The 21,276-nt window shown below is 43.9% G+C and overlaps 1 protein-coding gene across 2 annotated transcripts; it reads left to right on the plus strand.

Annotated features, from left to right (window-relative positions):
• Positions 1-1,894: 1,894 nt before the first annotated feature.
• Positions 1,895-15,018, plus strand: ABRACL (ABRA C-terminal like). 2 transcript variants are annotated; one of them, XM_084827712.1, is made up of 3 exons: positions 1,895-1,997; positions 9,141-9,207; positions 12,407-15,018. In XM_084827712.1, the coding sequence occupies exons 1-3, from the start codon at positions 1,962-1,964 to the stop codon at positions 12,589-12,591; spliced, it is 288 nt and encodes a 95-aa protein (XP_084683838.1). In that variant the 5' UTR covers positions 1,895-1,961; the 3' UTR covers positions 12,592-15,018. The 2 variants fall into 2 exon arrangements, with proteins under 2 accessions (XP_084683838.1, XP_084683839.1); XM_084827713.1 differs by lacking the exon at positions 1,895-1,997 and adding an exon at positions 4,588-4,758.
• The last annotated feature ends 6,258 nt before the right edge of the window (positions 15,019-21,276 follow it).

Here is a 21,276-nt window from a genome sequence, read left to right on the forward strand (position 1 = left end):
TCTCACTATTTACTTCACTCCACTGGGAGAATTTACCATTTATTCCTGTTCTCTTATTCCATGACTGCGAAGTTTGCTCAGGAGTCTTTGGTTAGGGACTTTATGAAAAGCCTTTTGGAACTCCAGGTAACAATGTCTCCTGGATCACCCTGTCTACATGTTCACTGACACTCTCAAAGAACTCTAAAAGGTTAGTGAGAACGGACTAACCTCTAAGGAAGCCATGATGATTCTTTTTCAGCAGGGCTTGTCCTTCTATATGCTTACTAATGTAGTTTTTAATAATGCTTTCAACCAATTTACACAGAAAAGACTAACCTACCTGTAATTTCCCAGATCCCCCAGATCCCATTTTAAAAATTGGTGTTACATTGGCCATCTTCCATTCCCCTGGTACAGAGGCTGATCTTAGGGATATGCTGCATATTTTGGTTAGAAGATCAGCAATTTCATATTTGAGTTCTTTAAGAACTTCAGGATGGATACCATCTGTGTCTGGTGATTTCTTTACTTTCAATTTGTTGATAAGGTTGAGAGCTTCATCTTTTGTCACTATTATTTGCCTCAGTTCCTCATACTCCCTTCCTGAAAACATCAGTTTAGGCAGACGTATCTGTCCTATATCTTCTCCTTGTCCTCCTTCAGTACTCCTTTAACTCCATTGTTATCCAACGGTCCGATTGCCTCCCTAACTGGTTTCCTGCTCCTGATATATTTAAAGAATTCTTTATTGTTGCCCTTGGTGTTGTTAGCAACATGGTCTTCAAAATGTTTTCTTCATCTCTTATTGTCTGCTTGCATCACCTTTGTGCAAACTTGTGCTGCCTTTTGCTTTCCGCATTTGGGCAAGACTTCCATTTTCTTTAGGAAGGCTTCTTTTCTCTAATAGCTTCTTTGACACTGCTCATTAACCATGCTGGTGACCTCTTGGACTTGGTGCTACCTTTCCTAACCTGTGGTATACATTTTAGTGAGCTTCTATTATTGTAGTTTTGAATAGCCTCCAAGCATTTTTGAAGGTATTTAACCCTCTTGAATCCCCTTCTGACTTCCATTTTACCAGCCCTCATTTTTGAGAAGTTTCCTCTTTGGAAGTCAATGTGACTTTGTTGAACTTCCTGGGCAATTTTCTACTGAAATATATATTAAATTGACAGCACTGCGGTCACAATGTTCAGTGTGGTTCAACTACATTTACATCTTGTACTAGGTCCTGGGTGATACCACATAGGATTAAATCCAGGCTCCCCTCCCCTCTGGTTGGTTCCATGACCAACCGTTCTAGAGCACAGTCATTTAGGACATCAAGAAATTTAACCTCTTTGTTAAAACTGGACAAAGCTTGAAACCTTGGTTTCAATGACCTTGTTCCCTGACAGCCATGAGCTCATTACACTGAGCACATACCCATGACTTCTGCAGGCAGCAGGCAGATAGTCATATATGTGGCACACAGTGCAATACACTGGATAGGTCCCACACAGTTGCTAGCTTTCTACCTTCATAACTGGTTGTTGTTGTTGCTATTATTGCTATTATTGGGTTTGTTTACCTGGGAAACATGTTACTAGGAGAAGATGGGGAGTTTGTTTATAGTTATTTATTTACAGCTAGTTACTGTGAGTAGGGAGGGAGGAGTTTACTGGCCTGGCTTCCTCCCCTGTTGCCAAACTCACTTGTGTACTAACACTTTGCCACTAGGGCTCCTTGCACTCAGAGAGCTGTTTTCTTCACAAGCCTGCCTCCTTATATAGATGGGCCCAACTGCTGCTGCTGCTACAGTGAATCTGATTGGAGGGCCTCATTTGAAAAGCAAAGGAGGCTGTGTGCAAACCATTGGTTAGCACTAGCTTTCAGTGGGCGGGAATGTAGGTCAGTTGCGCCCCCTGGGACTAGATATCCTATTTAGGATGGAGAACAATGGTGAATAGGAGACCTATTTAGGGAAGATTCTCTGTTCAATGGGTTGTTGGGAGGTAAACAACCAGCAGACAAGGGTAGGTAAATTGGGAAGGGAGGTGGTTTGCAAGGTTGAGTCCTTTTTCTGTTTGTTTTTTAAAAACTAAACAATAAGTTGAATTCTTAAATTTGCGGTGGGTCCTTTATCCTGTGCTTTAAATATATAGAAAAAAACCTAAATGATAAGCTGATCTGTCAGACTTGTGATATGTCCTTTTTCCTGTTTTTTTTAAAACACTAAGTGATAAGCTGAACTCTCAGATGTGCGACAAATTTTGTCTATACTTTATGCAGGGAGCAATTCTATGTCTGGGAGACATAGCATGTGTCAGTTTCCTGTTTCCAAGCTCGGAGACAGGAAACTGCACTCCCCTTGTAGCTGGGGTGGAGACAACCGCACCAGTTGCCTCTTTGCATTCACTCATAAAACGGAGCACAGAGATGGGGGTGTTCCCAGGAGAAGGGAGGAGACTGGGGCAGCAGTCCTACTGTCCTCCCTACAGCCAACCCAGCATCCTTCCCTCCCTGTCCCTGAAGCCTCTGCTAGAGGGGCAAAAGCACCCATCTAGCTGAAACACAGAGAGGCAAGCGCAAGGCACCTCTCTCTCTACATAGGATACTTGTAAGCCTCCAAGTTCAGGGGCTTACAAGTACCCAGGTCGCAGCCTGTAAGATTGCGCCCTTAACGAACTTTCCCACGAGGCCTAAATCCTGAGCCTACACCGAGCCCAAACGGAAGCTAGCCTGCCCTTTTATTTATAAGCACTCTTCCATGAGCTACTCTGTACAGAGGCTCTTGTCAATACATTGCTTTTCTTGTGCCTTTATAAGTTTGGGATTACTTTAAATATGTGGCTGAGGTTCGCTTCAACCACTCAGGGATCTGTTTCAGCAAGGCTGCAAGACCTGTAAGTTCTTGCTGGATCCCCTCCCCGGGATTTAACTCCCAACTGTGCTTCTGTAAGGGGCTACATTGCAACCCTGTGCATATCTAATCAGTATGAGTTCAATGGGACTTGCACTGCAATCCTGTGCATGTCTATTCTGCAGTAAGCCCCACTGAGTCCAGTGAGTTACTGCCAGCAAGGTTATGCTCAAAATCCTACAAGCTAGGCTTCAGCAGTATGTGAACCGAGAACTACCGGAACCGGAAGTACAAGCTGGGTTCCAAAGAGGCAGAGGAACTAGAGATCAAATCGCCAACATTCGCTGCATCATGGAGAAAGCAAGAGAATTCCAGAAAAATGTCTCTTTCTGCTTCATTGACTACGCTAAAGCCTTTGATTGTGTGGATCACAACAAACTGTGGCAAATTCTTAAAGAGATGGGAGTACCAGACCACCTTTCCTGTCTCCTGAGAAACCTGTACGAGGGTCAAGAAGCAACAGTAAGAACCAGACATGGAACAACTGATTGGTTCAAAATTGGGAAAGGAGTATGACAAGGCTGCATATTGTTACCCTGCTTATTTAACTTATATGCAGAGTACATCATGAGAAACGCCGGGTTGGATGAATCACAGCTCGGAATTAAGATTGCCGGGAGAATTATCAACAACCTCCGATAGGCAGACGATACCACCCTAATGGCAGAAAGCAAAGAGGATCTCAAGAGCCTCTTGTTGAGGGTGAAAGAGGAGAGTGCAAAAGCTGGTTTGAAACTCAACATTAAAAAAACGAAGATCATGGCATCTGGCCCCATCACTTCATGGCATACAGAAGGGGAAGACATGGAAGCAGTGACAGATTTTATTTTCTTGGGCTCCAAGATCACCGCAGACGGTGACTGTAGCCATGAAATTAAAAGATGCTTGTTCCTTGGAAGGAAAGCTATGGCAAACCTAGACAGCATAGTAAGAAGCAGAGACATCACCGTATATGGCTGTGAGAGCTGGACTATAAGGAAGGCTGAGTGCCGAAGAATTGATGCTTTCGAACTGTGGTGCTGGAGAAGACTCTTACAAGTCCCCTGGACTGCAAGGAGGTCAAATCAGTCAATCCTAAAGGGAAATCAACCCTGAGTGCTCATTGGAAGGACAGATACTTAAGCTGAAACTCCAGTAGGAGGACAAGAAGACCTGGGGTCGGTGGGGAGAGCGGAGGACGAGAAGACCTGGGGTCTATGGGGTCATGAAGAGTTGGACACGACTTAATGACTGAAAAACAACAACAAGTGTGCATAGGACTGCAGCCTTGATGTTGTGGGGACATACCACTTATGGAATACATCTTGCTGGTTGCCGCATGACTGTAGTCAGTGGATGATTCATAGATGAATGCGTGTCAACCGCCTGTTGAAAAAGTACTGTGTAGTTGAGAGGCAATTATCCAAGTTCTGTCTGTCCTGTTCCATCTAGGGTGGGCTTATTCACACATGCAAATTACCCATCGGCACTGCTGTGTCACGTAAAGAACATACAGGTGTGACTGAACCCGCCCTCCTCTAACGCAGACCTGCACGTCACTTGTGAGAACGGAGTAAGCCGAGCTGTTTTCCCACGGGAAGCCCTGCAAAAGCCGAGCCTGTTCCGATTCCCCTGCCACCCAACGAGCCAGTTACCTTCCCTCGCCCCTCCTCATCCCTGTCATAAGCTTCTGCTCCTTGATGTGGGCGGCACCTACGATTCTGTTCACTTTCCGTCTTTCTCTTTTTGGCCTCGGCTTCCCTCCTTCTGACACTCCCTCCGACAGCCACACTTCCTCCTGCACTTTGCGTCTGAAGCCGGCTCCTGTCTAATTCCCCCACGTCTTGCCCAAAGCAAGATCCTTCTGAGCCACTTGGGGTGGTGGATCCGATTTGGTGAGTGGAAGGCGCGTGGAGGCGCCCGGCAGGCAGGGACGCCACCCGGGGCGGAGAGGCTGGCGGGCAGGTTATGCGCGGCGGGATTTATGCGTTGCCAGCCTACAAAGGGGTGGGGTGGACTGGGGGAGCCGCCGATGGAAATCTGCTTCTTAGGGCCGGCGCTGTATACCGAAGCGAGCGCCGGTTTGGGAAGGAGCTGCAAGGAAAGGCTCCCCCTGGCCCTGCTGCGGAAGGAAGGTGGGAACAATCCAGCACTTCCGCACCGGGATCCATGTGTCATCGCACGCGGTTGCACAGAGGAAAGGGGGGGGGTCCAAATAAATAGACTTCGAGCGCCCACGTTGCGATGCGATCCACAGGCTTTTGCAGCCCCTTGCGATTTGCTAAAGGGCGAAGGGCTCCCCCCAGGTAGACTGAAGAATGGCATTGGCATGCTTACGGTGCAAGCCTATACACGCTTAGCTGGGCACGAGTCCCATGGAGCTCAATGAGGTTTATTTCTGAGGAGAAGTGTAGGATGAGGCTTCCTCCTGAGCAGGCATGTGTAGGATGACAGGTAGGTAATGCTGGGCAAGCAGGCACACGTCCTCCTTATGGCTTCACATACAACCAGGGCTGATCGTCCCTGATCGCATGGAATAATAATGAACATGGTAATAATGACGATTGTGCTTTGTGTATAATCCCAGCGCTGGGCTTGTAATCGTGAACATGCTTCCTGGGATCGAAGTCCGACTGAAACCAACGAGATTTGCTTCCCGACATAACGCGCTTGGGGGGTCGTCAGGCTGGCGCGTACTGCTTGCAGGGCAATCGCGGCTCGCTTTCTTCTCCTGACCCTGTCGTTGTCTCCTCGCCAGCAGTTCACACTTCGCCGTCTCCTCCTCTGCAAGTCCAGCACAAGCTCCCTTGTTGTATTTCTGACCCGCGCCTTGCTGCTGCTGCTGCGTGCCTCCCTCTCCCTCTCTGTCTCTCGGCTGCAATGGAAAAGCGTGGGGCGTGCGGGAGTTCCAACAGGAGGACGCAAAAGCTAGTTTGTCAGTCCTGCCTGAAGGGACTGTAAAAGCAGGAAAGATGGAGCTCAGGCAGGCTTAGGATGTGTGTGTAGCAGTAGCAGCATCAGGAAGGAAATTACTCATCACGCCATCCCGACTCACTTATATAGCACCAAACCAACCCCCTTGGAAAGAAGCATGCTCACAAACCTTGAATGCTCACAAACCTTGCATGTGAGCACAAAACGTGCTGGTTTCCCTCCTCTCCCACAATAATGTCATAAAGGTTCTGAGAATGCCACAGGATCTTGCCTACTTCTGCCGGCTTTCCAGTTCCTACTCCCTGGGGGAGAAGGGCCACCCTCCTAAGTTAGGGTCCACCTCACATTTGCTAACATCAGGGCCGAAATAGACATTTTAAAAAATGTGGGTCCAGCAGTTATGTGGTCTATTCATTTTTGCTTTAGAGTAGGCACAGGTCCACAACCTGGATTGGGACCCTAGCATGGGAAAGTGTAGGAAGGCTTTTAAGATCCAGATTGGGGCAAAATGAAAGCCTTCCCCTTGGGATCCTTGAACAAGATCACTGTTTTCCTGCTGCTGATAGGAACAGGGAAATGGCGATCTCTTTTCCGCAGCCTGCCCGGACTTCTGGTCATACAGGGTGGGGCTCCCCAGGGCTCTGAGGGCTGCACAGATAGCAACCAAGGGCCACAGCTTGCCCACATGTGATGTGGAAACATGATGTAGTGACAAGTGCTAGTTTGTGGACTAAACCTTGCACGGGAATTTAGGGCACGGCCTTATGCATGTTTAGACAGGAAACATGTCCTATGACTCCCAACATTCTCCTGGAGTTGTAGGATTTTTTCTCTCTAAACATGCATAGGATTACATCCTTAGATGTCTGTCAGGCCTTTTCATGGAAAGCCTATCCTTCTGGAAAACCTATGTGGTGTATATGCAAAAACAATAATTATTTTTATCTGATGAAAATGGCACTGGTTGGCAAAGAAGTAATGTGCTTCAGCTAGTTAATGTGATTGGAATGCTGATATTACATTGCCATTTGGCTTAGCACATTTTGAAGAGGTGGTAGTGCTAAAGCATATGCTGTCAGAATGCTATGGTACCTGTTTGTTCATTTATTTGTTGATGTTTTTCAGACAGACTTTACAAAGCGATTATATAAAATTATTAAATAAGCATAAATAAAAACTATACAGTCATAAAATAATAAAAAGGGCACAGTTACTATACATTGGGCCAAGTGTGTTCAGTGTGCTTGGTACACAGATCAGACTATTTCTCCACTGCAGAGCAAATTGTCATAAATTTCTTGTGGTAGCATTTTTTAAACTATAAAACCTATTTAAAAGCCTCAGCACTTCCTGCATCATGACCTCACATAGTCCTAACCCTCCTTGTAGCATAATCTTTTCTTTTAAAATCTTTTTAATTGTTTTAACGTGGTGTTTTATTCTTTTATCTTTGTTGTTCACCGCTCCACATCTTTTGATGTGGAGCAATATATAAATATTGTAAATAAATAAATAAAATAAAAATAATCTGAGGCCTGCAGCTATTTAGGAGAAATGAAAGTGGAGGGGGAGAAAGAAGTTTGTGGAGGCTGATTGGATCCTTTGCTGTACTGAAGCTACTAAACTTCTGCAGAAGCCAAAGGTTCCCGTTTGGGGCAGTAAAATAAGATGCTATATGAAAGGCCAGTATTTTATATGGAGCTCTTCCTGCCCTCCCCTCTCCCTCTTCAAATTTTCATTGCAAGCAAGCTCCCAGGAGTGGGCATGTAAGAGCTGAAAAGTTGCGGGGGGGGGGGGGACTGAACAGACTGTGAAAGGAAAGGTGGCAGTCTGTCCTCTAGTTTAAAAGGCTGGTGCATTCATGCTACACTCCCTATTGGTCTGTTAAGTGGGTGAGTCCTAAGGTCTCCTAGTAACAGCAAGGGTACTGAACTCATGAGAAAAAAGCAGGCTTGTATTAAGGTAGATGATGGCACTTGGGGCAGCTCTAAAAATCCGGCGCACAGCTCAGAAGATCCGGGTCCCATGCCCAGAGTAGCTCCTCCTTGCCATTGGTGTCCCCCACCTGCCCTGATCTTCTCCAAAATGGTATTTGGTCTTTGGGCTGAAAGAGGTTCTGCATCTCTGCTGTAGACAATACTGGGCTAGATGGACCAATGGTTTCCTATGTTTCTGCTGTACATGCATGTATGCACATATGCCCTTTATGAAAGCAGATTAAATACAAATCTCATTCTACTAGCTAAGCCTGAATTAAAGGATTCTTTCCTCTAATTTAAACCAGGCCAGAAGGAATAAACCAGATGTGGTCTCAAATTTGTGGTCACTACTCATGATACTTTTTACACCAATACCCGAGTACAAAAAACACAAGCCTCACATCCATTGTGAATCACATATATATGTTTAAATTGCAGCTTTGCTTGGCAACGTATATATAGAAGCAGTGATTGGAAAAGGCTGGGCCACTTCCATGTATTTTGTTAAGGAAAGTGGTGCTATAATATATTGTAAACAGAAACTTATAAACCATAACTGGTCAATGAATTGTTCCATTAGGAAAAGAAGATCCTTACAGAGTTGAATGCCTTGTCACAAGAGAAAGAAGCTGCATCTATTATTAGACTGCAATAAATGTATTTGCCTCATATTGTAGAAAACAAATGTGTGTTTTTTGTTATAAGTTAATGGGGGGGACGACACAAAATCTCCATGCTTTTTGTGGATATTTTTGAAGCTCATTTTAGCTATCATGTTATATACACAACAGCCCCTCTTGCTATATTTACTGATATGAAGAAATTTTAAAAATTAGGCATCTCAATACAAAGAAGTGATTTATATGCAAGAGAATCGCATGCATAACCAGATCTTCCTTTCACATTTTCTCAGCAACAGATCTAACTTCCAAACTAAACAATGGCTTGCCCCTTTGAGAGTGGGAGTTTCATAAGAGAAAAGATCAAAGAAAGCTCCATCTACATTCACTGGTTTGCATGTCATAGTGGCATTCGGTGGCAAATTGTGTGTTGCCCATGATTTGTGGGAACATGCATCACAAACCTACAGTTTCTTCTTAGGTTACCTTTGGGTTGTTTAACCCATGAACAACCGAAAGCATCCAGGTTCGGACCAGAAAACAACTTGAAGTGGCTCACACATAGTGTGCATTCCTGCAAATTGTGGGTTAATTGCTGCTGAATGCTGCCATGACTTGTGAACAGCTCACTGACTCCGAACTGATGTGTAAATGAATCCTTTAACATCTCAGTTGGTATAGTGTGGTTATGAAAGACAATGGAACGGACAAGTTATCACTAATTAAACAATCATTAATTTCTAGGCAGCAATGGACATTGACCATGAAATCAGCCTTTTAGTTCGAGAGATTCAGCGGCTGGGGACCAAAAGTAAGTACTTAGAACTTGTTGATTAAACAAAGGAAGAAAGACAGTACCTATATATAAGATCTTCACATTTCAGTCCATGTTGAGAGACTGAATATACATCACTTAACTTTCTGGCAACAACTAAAAAATTATAGGAAATGGTTAAGCCCCTCTCAGAACTCTGTGGTATGGTAACCTATAAATACTGAACATAAATAAGAACAACATAAGGGAAACCCTACTAGTTCAGACATTTGATCCATCGTCCTGCTTCCCACAGTGGTCAATCAGAAGCCTCTTGAGTTCTGACAGCACTGTATAGGATGGGTCAGCCAATCGTTTTCTTTCAGAAGCACTGTGCTTCTGATAACAGAGGGATGAGAGGTGCACTTTCTCATCAGGGCACTTTTATTCTGGATATAGCTGCACCGGCTATATTTCCCTCTGTCATGCATTACTGCAGGTGCCCTCGAGATGCTTTCGTTTTGATTGACATTTCCATCATTCCTGACTATTTGGCTATGCTGGCTGGGATTTATGGGAATTGTAGCCCAAAACATCTGGAGGGCAACAGTTGACCTACCCCTGCACTACAGAAAGGCATAGGAGCCCTGCAAGAACAGAAGGGTAATTCCACAGTAGAATAGCCAGCTTCCCACAGGTCACTGCTCTTGCTGTAAGCCTCAGTTGTGGCATACATGGCATGGCACTATTGCCTTTGTAAGTGGGGAGGGGCTGTCGAGTTGCCTGTGAATTTCCATGTTAGTTTGTGAATTTTCATGTTAGTTTGTGGCAGCAAAAACAACCAAGAGTCTTGTGGCATCTTTAAAGACTAATAACGTTGTTATGGCATAAAATTTCATGGACTGCAGTCCACTTCATCACCTTATGTAAATGAATCCACAAAAGCTTATGCCATAATACATTTATTAGGGTGCAATCCTATGCATATTTAGACAGGAAAATGTCCTACAACTCCCAGCGTTGGAATGCTGAGAGTTGTAGGGTTTTTTCCTGTCTAAACATGCATATGATTGCATCCTTAGTCATTTAGGTTGCTACGAGATTCTTTATTTTCCTATATTTGTGTGACAGTTGAGGGAGAGACTGAGAAAGAATTCTTTCATTCCACATACTGTTGCCCAGACGTCCCCAATCTGGATCTCTTTAGGTGTGTTGGACAACAATTTCCATCATCCGCACATGTAGTCCAACACATCTGGAGGGCACCAGAGTGGAGAAGCCTGCTCTACCCCATCTCCCCACTCTCCATTGGGTATGGAGTCACCTGGTGATCCCTCTGGTGTCAATGTTTGGAGGTTCACCTGTTGTGGGAGATGATATTATCAATAAGACGATACTTGCCTACCCACTTGTGGGAGTTTCCTCAGAATACCAGTTCTGTTCTCATCTTCCTGGTTCTGATCTAGAAAGGAAGAATGGGGCAAAAGAGTTTGGCTAGCTGTAGCAATAAGTGGAGGAGAATTAGGAAAGGACTAGAAAATAAAGGAATCAAAAATAGAACTGCCAAGATCATGCTTCCCTTATAAAAAATCTCTGGTGCAACCACACTTACCTCTGAAAAAAAGTCAGTAAGGGAAGACATGATAGAGGTGTAAAAAATTATGCATGGTGTGGAGAAAGCGCATAGTAATACTAGAACCTGGGGTCATCCCGTGAAGCTGATTGGTGGGAGATTCACGACAGATAAAAGGAAGTACTTCTTCACACAGCGCATAGTTAAACTATGGAATTCACTTCCACAAGAGGTAGTGATGCCCACTAATTTGGATGGCTTTAAAAGGGGATTGAATAAATTCCTGGAGGATAAGGTTCTTAGTGGCTACTAGTCCTGATGGCTATGTACTACGTCCAATATCAGAGGCAGTATGCCTACGTACACCAGTTGCTGGGAACATGGGTGGGAGGGTGTTATTGCACTCATGTCCTATTTGTGGGTTTCCCATGGGCAGCTGAATGGCCACTGTGTGAACAAAATTCTGGATTAGATGGAGCCTTGGTCTCATCCAGCATGGCTCTTCCTAGATTCCTTTGTTCTTAATGCAATGTTTAGTGTTCACCTTACATGGTACTTAGGAGCTTACCTCAGGGATTCCCCCCTACGTAGATAGTGTGTTCTGACCCCTTGTCTCCTTTGTAGGGGACACTAATACTACCTGATGAATAATGGAGAGTTGTTTAGCAAACACGCTATTTGCCTATATCCGAAGCAGAGATGTGTGGAACTCTGTGGCCAGGGATGTTTGAGTGCTCTGCACACCTTAGGATGCTTACAGCAGTTGGGATGGACGAGTTGCAAAGAATTGAGAGCCAGTGTAGTGTAGTGGTGAGAGTGATGGACTGGGAGCCGGGAGATCCGGGTTCTAGTCCCCACTTGGCCATGGAAGCTCACTGGGTGACTTTGGGCCAGTCACAGACTCTCAGCCCAACCTACCTCACAGGGTTGTTGTTGTGAGGATACAACGGTGAGGAGGAGGATAATGTAAGCCGCCTTGAGTTCCTTGCGAGAGGGAGAAAGGCGGGGTATAAATGCAATAAATAAATAAATAAAATAGAGATACGGGCTTACACACTCTTTTTAGAGCCTCCTTATTTACTTCTGAAGCCCAGGTGTCTGAGATTCTCCACTGACACAAATGAAAGTGTTTTACTTCTGCCACCTCCTTTGTAGATGTAAATTAAGGTAGCTCAGGGACAGGAGCAAGCCTTGAGCATGCATAGGATTCCAGCTAAGCCCCATTCCTTAGCTCTGCCAATTCCCATGATGCCTTAGCTGTGCCAGATTTTCCCCTTTTGCACTGGCAGTGTCTTGGTGGCATAAGGTTTTGCTATACTGTTGTACCTTTGAGGGGAGAGAATTCAAAAGCAATCTGCTCTTCCTCAGTGACATAACTTCAGGTTAGGCTCATGCTGTTTATCATGACTAACCTTAGCTGTATTGGGCCAAAATGATTGCAGGTTTTTGATATTAGTAACAGTATGCAATATGATTCTTGTGTGTGAAGGAATATTTACTTATTTACAATATTTGTAGACTGCTTTTTGCATGGAAACGGTTCACATAGTGGTCTACAACAACTCAAATGTGCAAATAAAAGTGATTCATACAAAATGGAAAAACAAGACAACTAAAGTAAAAAATACAAATTCTCCACAAATTCATAAATGCCTGATTGTTGTAATACTTTCTTTTGTCTAGATCCTGATGGCACAATGACTGTGAAGTTTGGAGTGCTCTTTTCTGATGAACAATGTGCTAACCTTTTTGAAGCTTTAGTGGGGACCCTTAAAGCTGCAAAACGACGAAAGATTGTTAGTTATCCTGGAGAGCTGCTTCTGCAAGGAGTTCATGACAACGTTGATATTTTGTTACTGCAGGATTAGCTAGATTCTTAGCTACATGGCATTATCTTTTTTTTCAGGTAAATAAATATAGAGAATCCTTCTCGGACCAAGGCATATTTGCATGAAGGTGTATTTTTCCTATATATCTTTATAATAAAAATGAAATGTTTTTCTTTGGGGGCCTTTAAAAATTATTTTGTGAATTCATTGTTGCAAATGATTGTTGGATCAAACAATGAAACAAACCCCCTTTTTTGTCTCAGGTATTTTAAATGGTCTGAACTGTTGTTAATGTTTGAAAAGAAGATTTTGTTAATAATTTAGCTGTGTTTGCAAACTACAATCTGCTACAAAGGTAAAAAACAGATGGCCATGTCTATGGTTTGTGTGTGTGTGTGTGTGTGTGTCTTTTCCCCCTTGTTTTTATTTCTCTGCTAGTAACAGAGTTGCACTAGGCAAAATGACCTAGTAAAAGAGAACTAGAAAGAGATTAACTTGAAACTCAGTATTTAGGAGAACAATCCTATGGCCCGCTAGACACTGTCTAGCAGGCCATAGGATATGGCCTATTCAGGGAACCGACCTTCTCCCTCATCCGCGCTGCCTCGAGAAGCCCCCACCCTCCACACTGGGAAGAGGAGCGTGGAGTGACTGAAAAGGGGCGGGGCTTGGGACGTTCTGGGGTGGGGAGAGTGGAGCTATGTGTACGACACATCCTATGTGTTGTACAGCAGCCTCCTCTCCCAGCATGCCCCCCCCCCCCCCGCTGCTAGACAGCCAGAAATGGCTGTCTAGCAAAAAAGAGCAAGGCAGGAGAGGCATGGAGTGAACGATCCCCCTGTGCCTCTCCTGCCTTGCTTTGGATAGGCGGTCGCCTCCAAGGTCGGAGGCAGTCACCTATCTACTTAGGATTGTGCCCCACAGAATTTTCTCACATGCGACACTTCTAATACACAGCAGTCTCATGTGAAGTGTCTTTTCCTGAACTTTAACCCTTCAGAGGGGTTGCGGAGGGTTATAAAACTTTATTGTTTCTCAGATTTGGAGTTAGACCAGAAAGACAATTGCCACAACATTTTCATTTTGAATGACTGCAGTGTGGGAGGATTGTCCTCACTAGATATTACCAGAGATTCCAGTTCTTCTATAAAACCTATAACTTGACTGGGAAAGCGGGCAACCCACATCTGTTTTGTCCAAGGGAAGAGGTGTTAAGCCTCTTTCAGGTCAAGGGCCAAATTCAATTTTGGAGAAGCTCTTCAGGGCCACATTTCAGTGGTGGGCGGAGCTGAAGATGAAGTGGAGTGGGGTCCCAGCATATTTTAGCTTGAAGCTCTTACTGTCAGTAAACAAGCCTCAGGGAAGGCACATTAACCTTTTAGAATGGGGTGGGTGGAAATGTACAAAAGCCAGGAAACCACCAAACGATTAGTGGCTGGGGGAAGGGGGTGTGGCATCTGGAGAACCTCAGAGGGCCTTATTGGTTGCCTAGGTGGGATGGATTTGCCTGAGGTTCTGCACCCCTGCCCTCGGGGAAATCAAGGGGACAACTACAGCCTGCAGTAAACCTCATAACTGCTGTTAAGGCAAGCTCAGCTCTTCTTGGCTTGGCCTGCTTTGAGAAAACATAACAGTATAAAGCAGCCGTCCTCAACTTGGGGCTGTCCAGATGTGCTGGACTGCGACTTCCATCGTTGCCAGCCAGCATGGCCATTGATGGGAGTTGCCTTCCAACCCATCCGGAGGGCACCAGGGTGGAGAAGCCTGGTGTAAAGGGAACAAGGTACTCCCTTTCTAACATAAAGCTTGTGTAACAGTCAGAATATAGACAATTTTAAAAAAAAAGATAGCAGTGAGGGCTGGGAAGGTAGGACATGACATAAATGAGAGAAGGATGGGAGGAGACTCTCATGGAGGGGGAAAGTTGAGATAGATGTGCTCTGTTGGTAGAATCAGCTGAGAAACTGTTCTACAAGAACATCCCATGACCATCCAGTTCTCTTCTCAGGATAACAGAAGTGCTCTTCACATTAGTACTATTCATTCAGTTAACTAGCATAACATTTCTGTCCTAATAAACATTCAGGGGCTAGAGGCTATCAGATTTTGCTACTGATTCTTGAAGTCTGTGGTGATGGTGAACTTCCCTGCAAAATTCAAACATACAACTGTAATGCACTGATCATTCTATTTGTTTTGCATACACACACACACACACACACACATATATGTATGTTCGTCTCAATGTCAATCTGGTCTTCTGTGAAAGCTTTAAAAGAGGCCTGAAAGCTATAGGGAAAATACGTCATTACTTAATAAGTACTGAGAGTTATTTTTAGCTATCTTATACTATATTTAAAAAAAGGCTTTTCCCAAGAGACTTTACTTTCTATATTTGCACCAGCAGAATTTGGTCCAATTAAATGTACAACTTTCTTTGGTCTACAATAAAGCATGTACAAGTCTCAGCAGTACTAGTGTTTCTTTGAAGGTTGTAGGACCACTTGACAGACTCTCTACTTATTTTGTAGAAAGCCTCCTCTCTTGTTCTACACACACTCATACTGACCTCCTGAAGACTAATTTACACAAGCAGATGAAAATGTGATTTGCTTCCTTTGTATTGTCACTAAGGTGAAGTTAGGTGACATGAAAACTTTGTACCTGTGGGTATTTGATGTGCAACGGCTTGCTTTGGGGTCTACACATGCAGCACAATGTGGTGATGGATTGTACCACTTCAGACTGTGGGTGAACTGCTTTACATTTTTGGATATTCTCCCATGTAAATTATTCCCTGCAAACAACTAGAACATTGGAGGCAAAGGGTTTAGCCCAGTCTGGCCTCTGTTGTGCTAGTTTTCTGCTTCCAGGGAGAGAAATGCAAAAGGGAATGACAAATGAGGGTAGGACTGTCATGAACATACTGACCAGAAGAACTGTCAAATGATCAGCAGTTTTTAATTTGGGATAGCCAGCTCTCTTTCTTCAATATGTACAAAGTGGAATGCCATATACGATGTGTGTACCAGCCTCAAAGCAAACAAAAACTACAAATAGCGCAAAGGCATAGTGGCAGAGACGCTTAAGACTATGGTGTTAGTCATACTTACTCTCAAAAGGTCTTCAGACATACAGGTTTTGAACTCCATATAAATCAATAATGGCTTGACTTCAAATCTTGCTGAGCTGAACCTTAGTGGAATACCTGCTGCAGCAAGTAAGGAGAACGGCTGGAGAGCAGGGAGCAGCTACTGGTGTGCATGTAGGGTAAATCAATTGCAGTCCCTAGAGAGGCCTTTAGTTGTCTGCAACATCTTGTTTTAGCTGGTATGCATGAAGTTTGTTTGTTTCTTTGCCCCTAACTCCCTGTTTTCTTATTGTTTCGCTGCTAGCAATCTTGTGGGCTGATAGGTGGTCCCCAGAGGACTTGTATGCAATGAAATAAAGGTTTTTTAAGTCTGCGTTTTGGAGGCACAATGAAGATTTAGGGCAGCCTTTCCCAACCCTATGGACTTTTGCTATGCTGGCTGGAAATTCTGGGTGTTGCAGTTGGGGAAGGCTGATTTAAGGCGAAATGTTATACATGTTTAGACAGAAAAAAAGTCCTACAATTCTCAGCGTGTCCCAGCCACCATGGCTGACTGAAGGGATGCTGGGAGTTGTAGGACTTTTTCTCTGTCTAAACATGCATGGGATTGTGCCCTTAAGGTATTTTCACATGTGAGATTTAAACACAATTTTGTGTCAGCCGATTCAAGCCTCATCTATGCTTTGAATATGCTCTTGGAGGCCTGCTGAAAGCTAGTTGAGACATTTTTCAGCACAGGAAAGGTCCATGTTAGCCTGAGTTTTCGGTGTATTTTTTGGGTGTGTGTATTCTTAGATGAGGAGGAGGAGCAGGAGGTGGCTGGCACAGGCAAATCCAGTTAGAGCCCACCGTGACAGAATCCAAACAGGCTGGAAAGAGGAGCAAGAAGAGAAGGGGAAAGCCAAAATGGAATCTGTTATCTGAGTTTTTTGGTTAATGAGTAATCCCCTTCTTCCCCTATACTGCAAAATGTTGCTGTGGAACCATAACATACGGAAGTGAGGATGTAATCCACAGCATCGCTTCTGTCTGCCCCCATTACTTCTGTCTGCTGATGTAATCAACTGAGCAAACCTCCCACTGCCTTCAGGTTAGGGCTGCTTCAAATGTGAGTGTTTAACCTTCCAGTGTTGCAATATCAGTCTTTTAGCTGTCAAAAGGACACAGAAAATCCATTTACGCTGAGGCAGATAGATAATTTAAGAGAACATGTACATCAATAAATATTAAAGTGTGTTCCTTTTAATTATACAGATAAGGTTTATCCGTATAATAGCCTCCCCCCCAAAAGAGGCAACTATTGGGCATTACCAAAGCATATGGTTAAAACAAGAATTAGCTGTGTTACACCTCCAGCGATTAACTGACTGAGACAAACCTTTATTAAAGAGACGTTGTGGTGTCCAACAGACACGGAACAAGAGTTTTTGCTGAATAAGGCATAACCTGAGATCCACAGACGCTTCAAATACAGACACTAAAGCGGGGATCCATTATTTAAGCAAAACGGAACAATCCAGCTCCCTTATTTATTTATTAAATTTATTAACTGCCCATCTGGCTGGTCACCCAGCCACTCTGCTGTCCAGGTGGTAAGTGTTGATGGGCCACAAGGCCCTGCTCCTCTCCATTCTTAGGGTTCTTTTTCTTCAGACCGCACTTGGACCAGACAGCCTTTAAAGACAGGACACCTTCAAACAGAGGACAGTCCTCTGACAGGCTTTCAAATAAGGGCTATAGACTACCCTCTATAGAGTAGATCCTATCAGAGGATCACTCCACCTGCCCATTTTCTTCTTCATATGTTCCCCAGCAAGGGAATTACATTATGAGGACATTGCAGGGCTGGGAATCCCTTATATCTAGTTCTGCCTTCAGTGAGATCTAAATGACTACAGCAGGTCTACGCAACATTTGACACACCAGTCATCTATTGTGGTTTGACAGGTGCTAGAAAGTTCCCTGTTGTTTCCAGCCTCGAGTCTGCAGAAGTAGGTATGTACGGAGTTTGTAAAATCCATTCTGTCTGAGTTTCGCTAACTGTCAGGCGCCTTCCGTTCCATCATTGACGCATTGGATTTTTTTTTCAATTTCCTGAACTTGTGTTCGTGTGCACTTGTGCAAATCCGTAAATCCCTCCAAAATGCGAAAATCCCCCCCAAATGTGCATTTTCACACTTTAGCCTATGGGGGAAATTAGCCGTTTGGGTTGTGTTTTTTTATTTTATGTGATTTCCTATGACTAAATGTGTGTAAAATTCCAGAAAGTAAAAAAACAGCTTGCAGAATCTGTGCAACTTGGGGAAATCCAGTCCACTGTGGAATCTGTGGGTCGGATTCATGGAAATCTGAACACATTTGATTCTGTTGCAGAATTCTCTGACATTCCTATGCAGAAGAAGGAAGTGTATTGAGCCCCTGGTGGGCTGCCATACATGACTGCCATACATTTGACCGGAGAAGGGAGTGTCAGAGTTTTGCAGGCCTGAACTACAGCTTTGGGTCTTAGTTCACCCAGCGTCTTCCAGTGGTGTAGTGGTACATTTTGAAATGCGAAAGTGGTACGTTCATCATGACAGTCCTCATAGTCGCACCCACCAGGAGAGCGCCAAACCACAGGCACTTGTGTTGATCCATATCAATACACAAGTTCTAGGAGTTTTCATCTGCTGGGAGAAGGTCTTTTGTAAAGTTAATGGGTCTAAATTTTCCATTCAAGACCAAGCCACCAGAAAATTCTTTACATTACAACAAGGAACAATATATTGTTGTTGGGAAAATCCATTTCCCTCATCTACTGTGAGGATTTCAACTAAGCTCAGAGGGCACAGGAAATTGTCAGGGGGATGGCAGATGGCGTCAGTGTCCCTGCTAATAAAAAAGTTTTGGCGCTTCATCCCTGTGAGCCCTGGCCCCGCTACATCACTGCTGACTTCTCATCCAGTGTTGCCACCTGCAGAAAGGTGCTAGGTTATGCTGCGGTTTTGTTAACAAGAGGAACATGCTGTGTTGTAGACAGGAGAACTAAATGAATCGGGAAATGTTGTCAACAATGCTTGTCTTTGCATTCACTGACTCAAACTAAATCATATGAGAGAGAGACATTCAGAGGCTTATATTTCCTTTCACAGCTGGAGGGAAGTAAACAGAATTCTCAGGCAACAATAGAATAAATATGGGAATTGCTCTTAACAATAAAATAGCCAGCACTACACCAGAGGAAAAAAAAAAAAGACAGGCTGCATCACCTCCATCATCACTATCATAATTTATGTGTAGCGATTAGTATGTGTTATACAAATACATTTTTAATATGCAGCAAATAATTAGAGGTATATTTAATAATAAATGGAATGAATAAAAATGGAAATAAAGGTGCTTGTAGATCTGAAATTGATGTATAAGAGCAAATATGCTTACATATTTTAAGGTGGGTTTTTGTTTGCTTTATAGTTAATTACATGTTTTTCACATGAAAGCCATTTTAAAATGGTACTGTTTCATGTACCCCATTCTTTAAAAAATATGTTTTTTCTTAATTGCATTAATCTGGATTTGGTACAAACCAAAGCAAGATGGTAAGTCCTCTGCCCAAGCAGTAATAGGGACTGTACAAGCTTATTGCATGTCTGACTTTCGCCCGCTCCAGACGTTTCCATCCTTTCCAAGAAGTGGTTCTGTCTCTACCCACCAACCTAGGCCATTACCCATGGATGCCATTTGCTGTGTATTGTGTGTGTGACTACTGTTACCTTTCCAGGAGGCATAACTACCATAGCTTGCCAACCCACTGGGTCACACCCTTCCCTTGTATCCTTCCTGCTTCCATGGCCACCACTGCTTTTTGCTTCAGACTCGGTCCTCCCATATTGCTAGAGTCTGGAGAAAAATTGCAATGAACTGTTTACTAATGATTTTCAGTAATGCTCCAGGGTGTTCAGTAAGTTGTGTGAAGGAGTCCTGGATGCTACAAAGGTTGTGTGGAGCTTTTCAGTTTGGGTAAATAATGGATCACTGCCTTGTTGTGGCGAAGGGGCTTGCGTAACTCAGTGAAGCCATAAGCTATGCCATGCAGGGCCACCCAAGACGGACAGGTCATGGCAGAGAGTTCTGACAAAATGTGGTCCACTGGAGAAGGAAATGGCAACCCACTCCAGTATTCTTGCCAAGAAAACCCCATGGAACGTATCACAAGGCTAAAAGATATGACACCGGAAGATGAGCCCCTCAGGTCGGAAGGTGTCCAATATGCTACTGGGGAAGAGCAGAGGGTATTTCCAAGTAGCGCCAGAAAGAGTGAAGCGGCTGGGCCAAAGCCGAAAGGACACTCAGCTGTGGATGTGTCTGGTGGTGAAAAGAAAATCCGATGCTGTAAAGAACAATATTGTTTAGGAACCTGGAATATAAGGTCAATGAATCAAGGTAAGCTGGAGGTGGTCAAACATGAGATAGCAAGACTGAAAATGGACATCATGGGAATGAGCGAACTAAAATGGACAAGCATGGGCGAATTTAATTCAGGTGACCATTCTATCTACTACTGTGGGCAAGAATCCCTTAGAAGAAATGGAGTAGCACTCACAGTCAATAAAAGGTTGGGAAAAGCAGTACTGGGGTACAATCTGAAAAACAATAGAATGATCTCAGTATGAATCCAAGGCAAACCATTCAACATCACAGTAATTCAAGTCTATGCCCCAATCACTGATGCTGAAGAAGCTGAGGTTGATTGGTTCTATGAAGACCTACAACACCTTCTAGAACTAACACCAAAAAAAGATGTCCTGTTCATCATAGGGGATTGGAATGCTAAAGTAGGAAGTCAAGAAATAACCAGGATAACAAGCAAGCATGGCCTTGGTGTACAAAATGAAGCAGGACAAAGGCTAATAGAGTTTTGCCAAGAGAACATGCTGATCATAGCAAACACTCTTTTTCAACAGCACAAGAGGCGACTCTACACCTGGACATCACCAGACGGTCAATATCGAAATCAGATTGATTATGTCCTTTGCAGCCAAAGATGGAGAAGCTCTATACAGTCAGTAAAAACAAGACCTGGAGCTGACTGTGGCTCAGATCATGAGCTGCTTCTTGCAAAATTTCGGCTTTAATTGAAGAACGTAGGGAAAACCACTAAACCATTAAAGTATGACCTAAATCATATCCCTTATGAATATACAGCGGAGGTGAGGAATAGATTTCAGGGATTAGACCTGATAGACAGAGTGCCTGAGGAACTATGGACTGAGGTCCGTAACATTGTTCAGGAGGCAGCAACTCAATCCATCCCCAAGAAAAAGAAATGCAAGAAAGCCAAGTGGCTGTCTGATGAGGCTTTACAAGTAGCTGAGGAAAGAAGGGAAGCGAAAAGCAAGGGAGAAAGGGGAAGATATATCCAACTGAATGCAGAGTTCCAGAGAATAGCAAGGAGAGACAAGAAGGCCTTCTTAAATGAACAATGCAAAGAAATCGAGGAAAACAACAGAATGGGAAAGACTAGAGATCTCTTCAAGAAAATCGGAGATATCAAGGGAACGTCTTGTGCAAAGACGGGCATAATAAAGGACAAAGAAGGCAGGGACCTAACAGAAGCAGATGAGATTAAGAAGAGGTGGAAAGAACACACAGAA

This window comes from Heloderma suspectum, chromosome 1 (genome assembly GCF_057233095.1).
Source record: "Heloderma suspectum isolate Gila_16-S chromosome 1, 16-S_ref, whole genome shotgun sequence".
NCBI classification, from domain to species: Eukaryota; Metazoa; Chordata; class Lepidosauria; order Squamata; family Helodermatidae; genus Heloderma; species Heloderma suspectum.

Bases quoted from the DNA above. Each gene is read 5' to 3' on its own strand.
- ABRACL (XM_084827712.1), top strand. From the start codon at position 1,962: ATGGGTTGTTGGGAGGTAAACAACCAGCAGACAAGG. The intron at 1,998-9,140 runs GTAGGTAAATTG...ATTAATTTCTAG, and splicing joins TAAACAACCAGCAGACAAGG to GCAGCAATGGACATTGACCA. The intron at 9,208-12,406 runs GTAAGTACTTAG...TCTTTTGTCTAG, and splicing joins TCAGCGGCTGGGGACCAAAA to ATCCTGATGGCACAATGACT.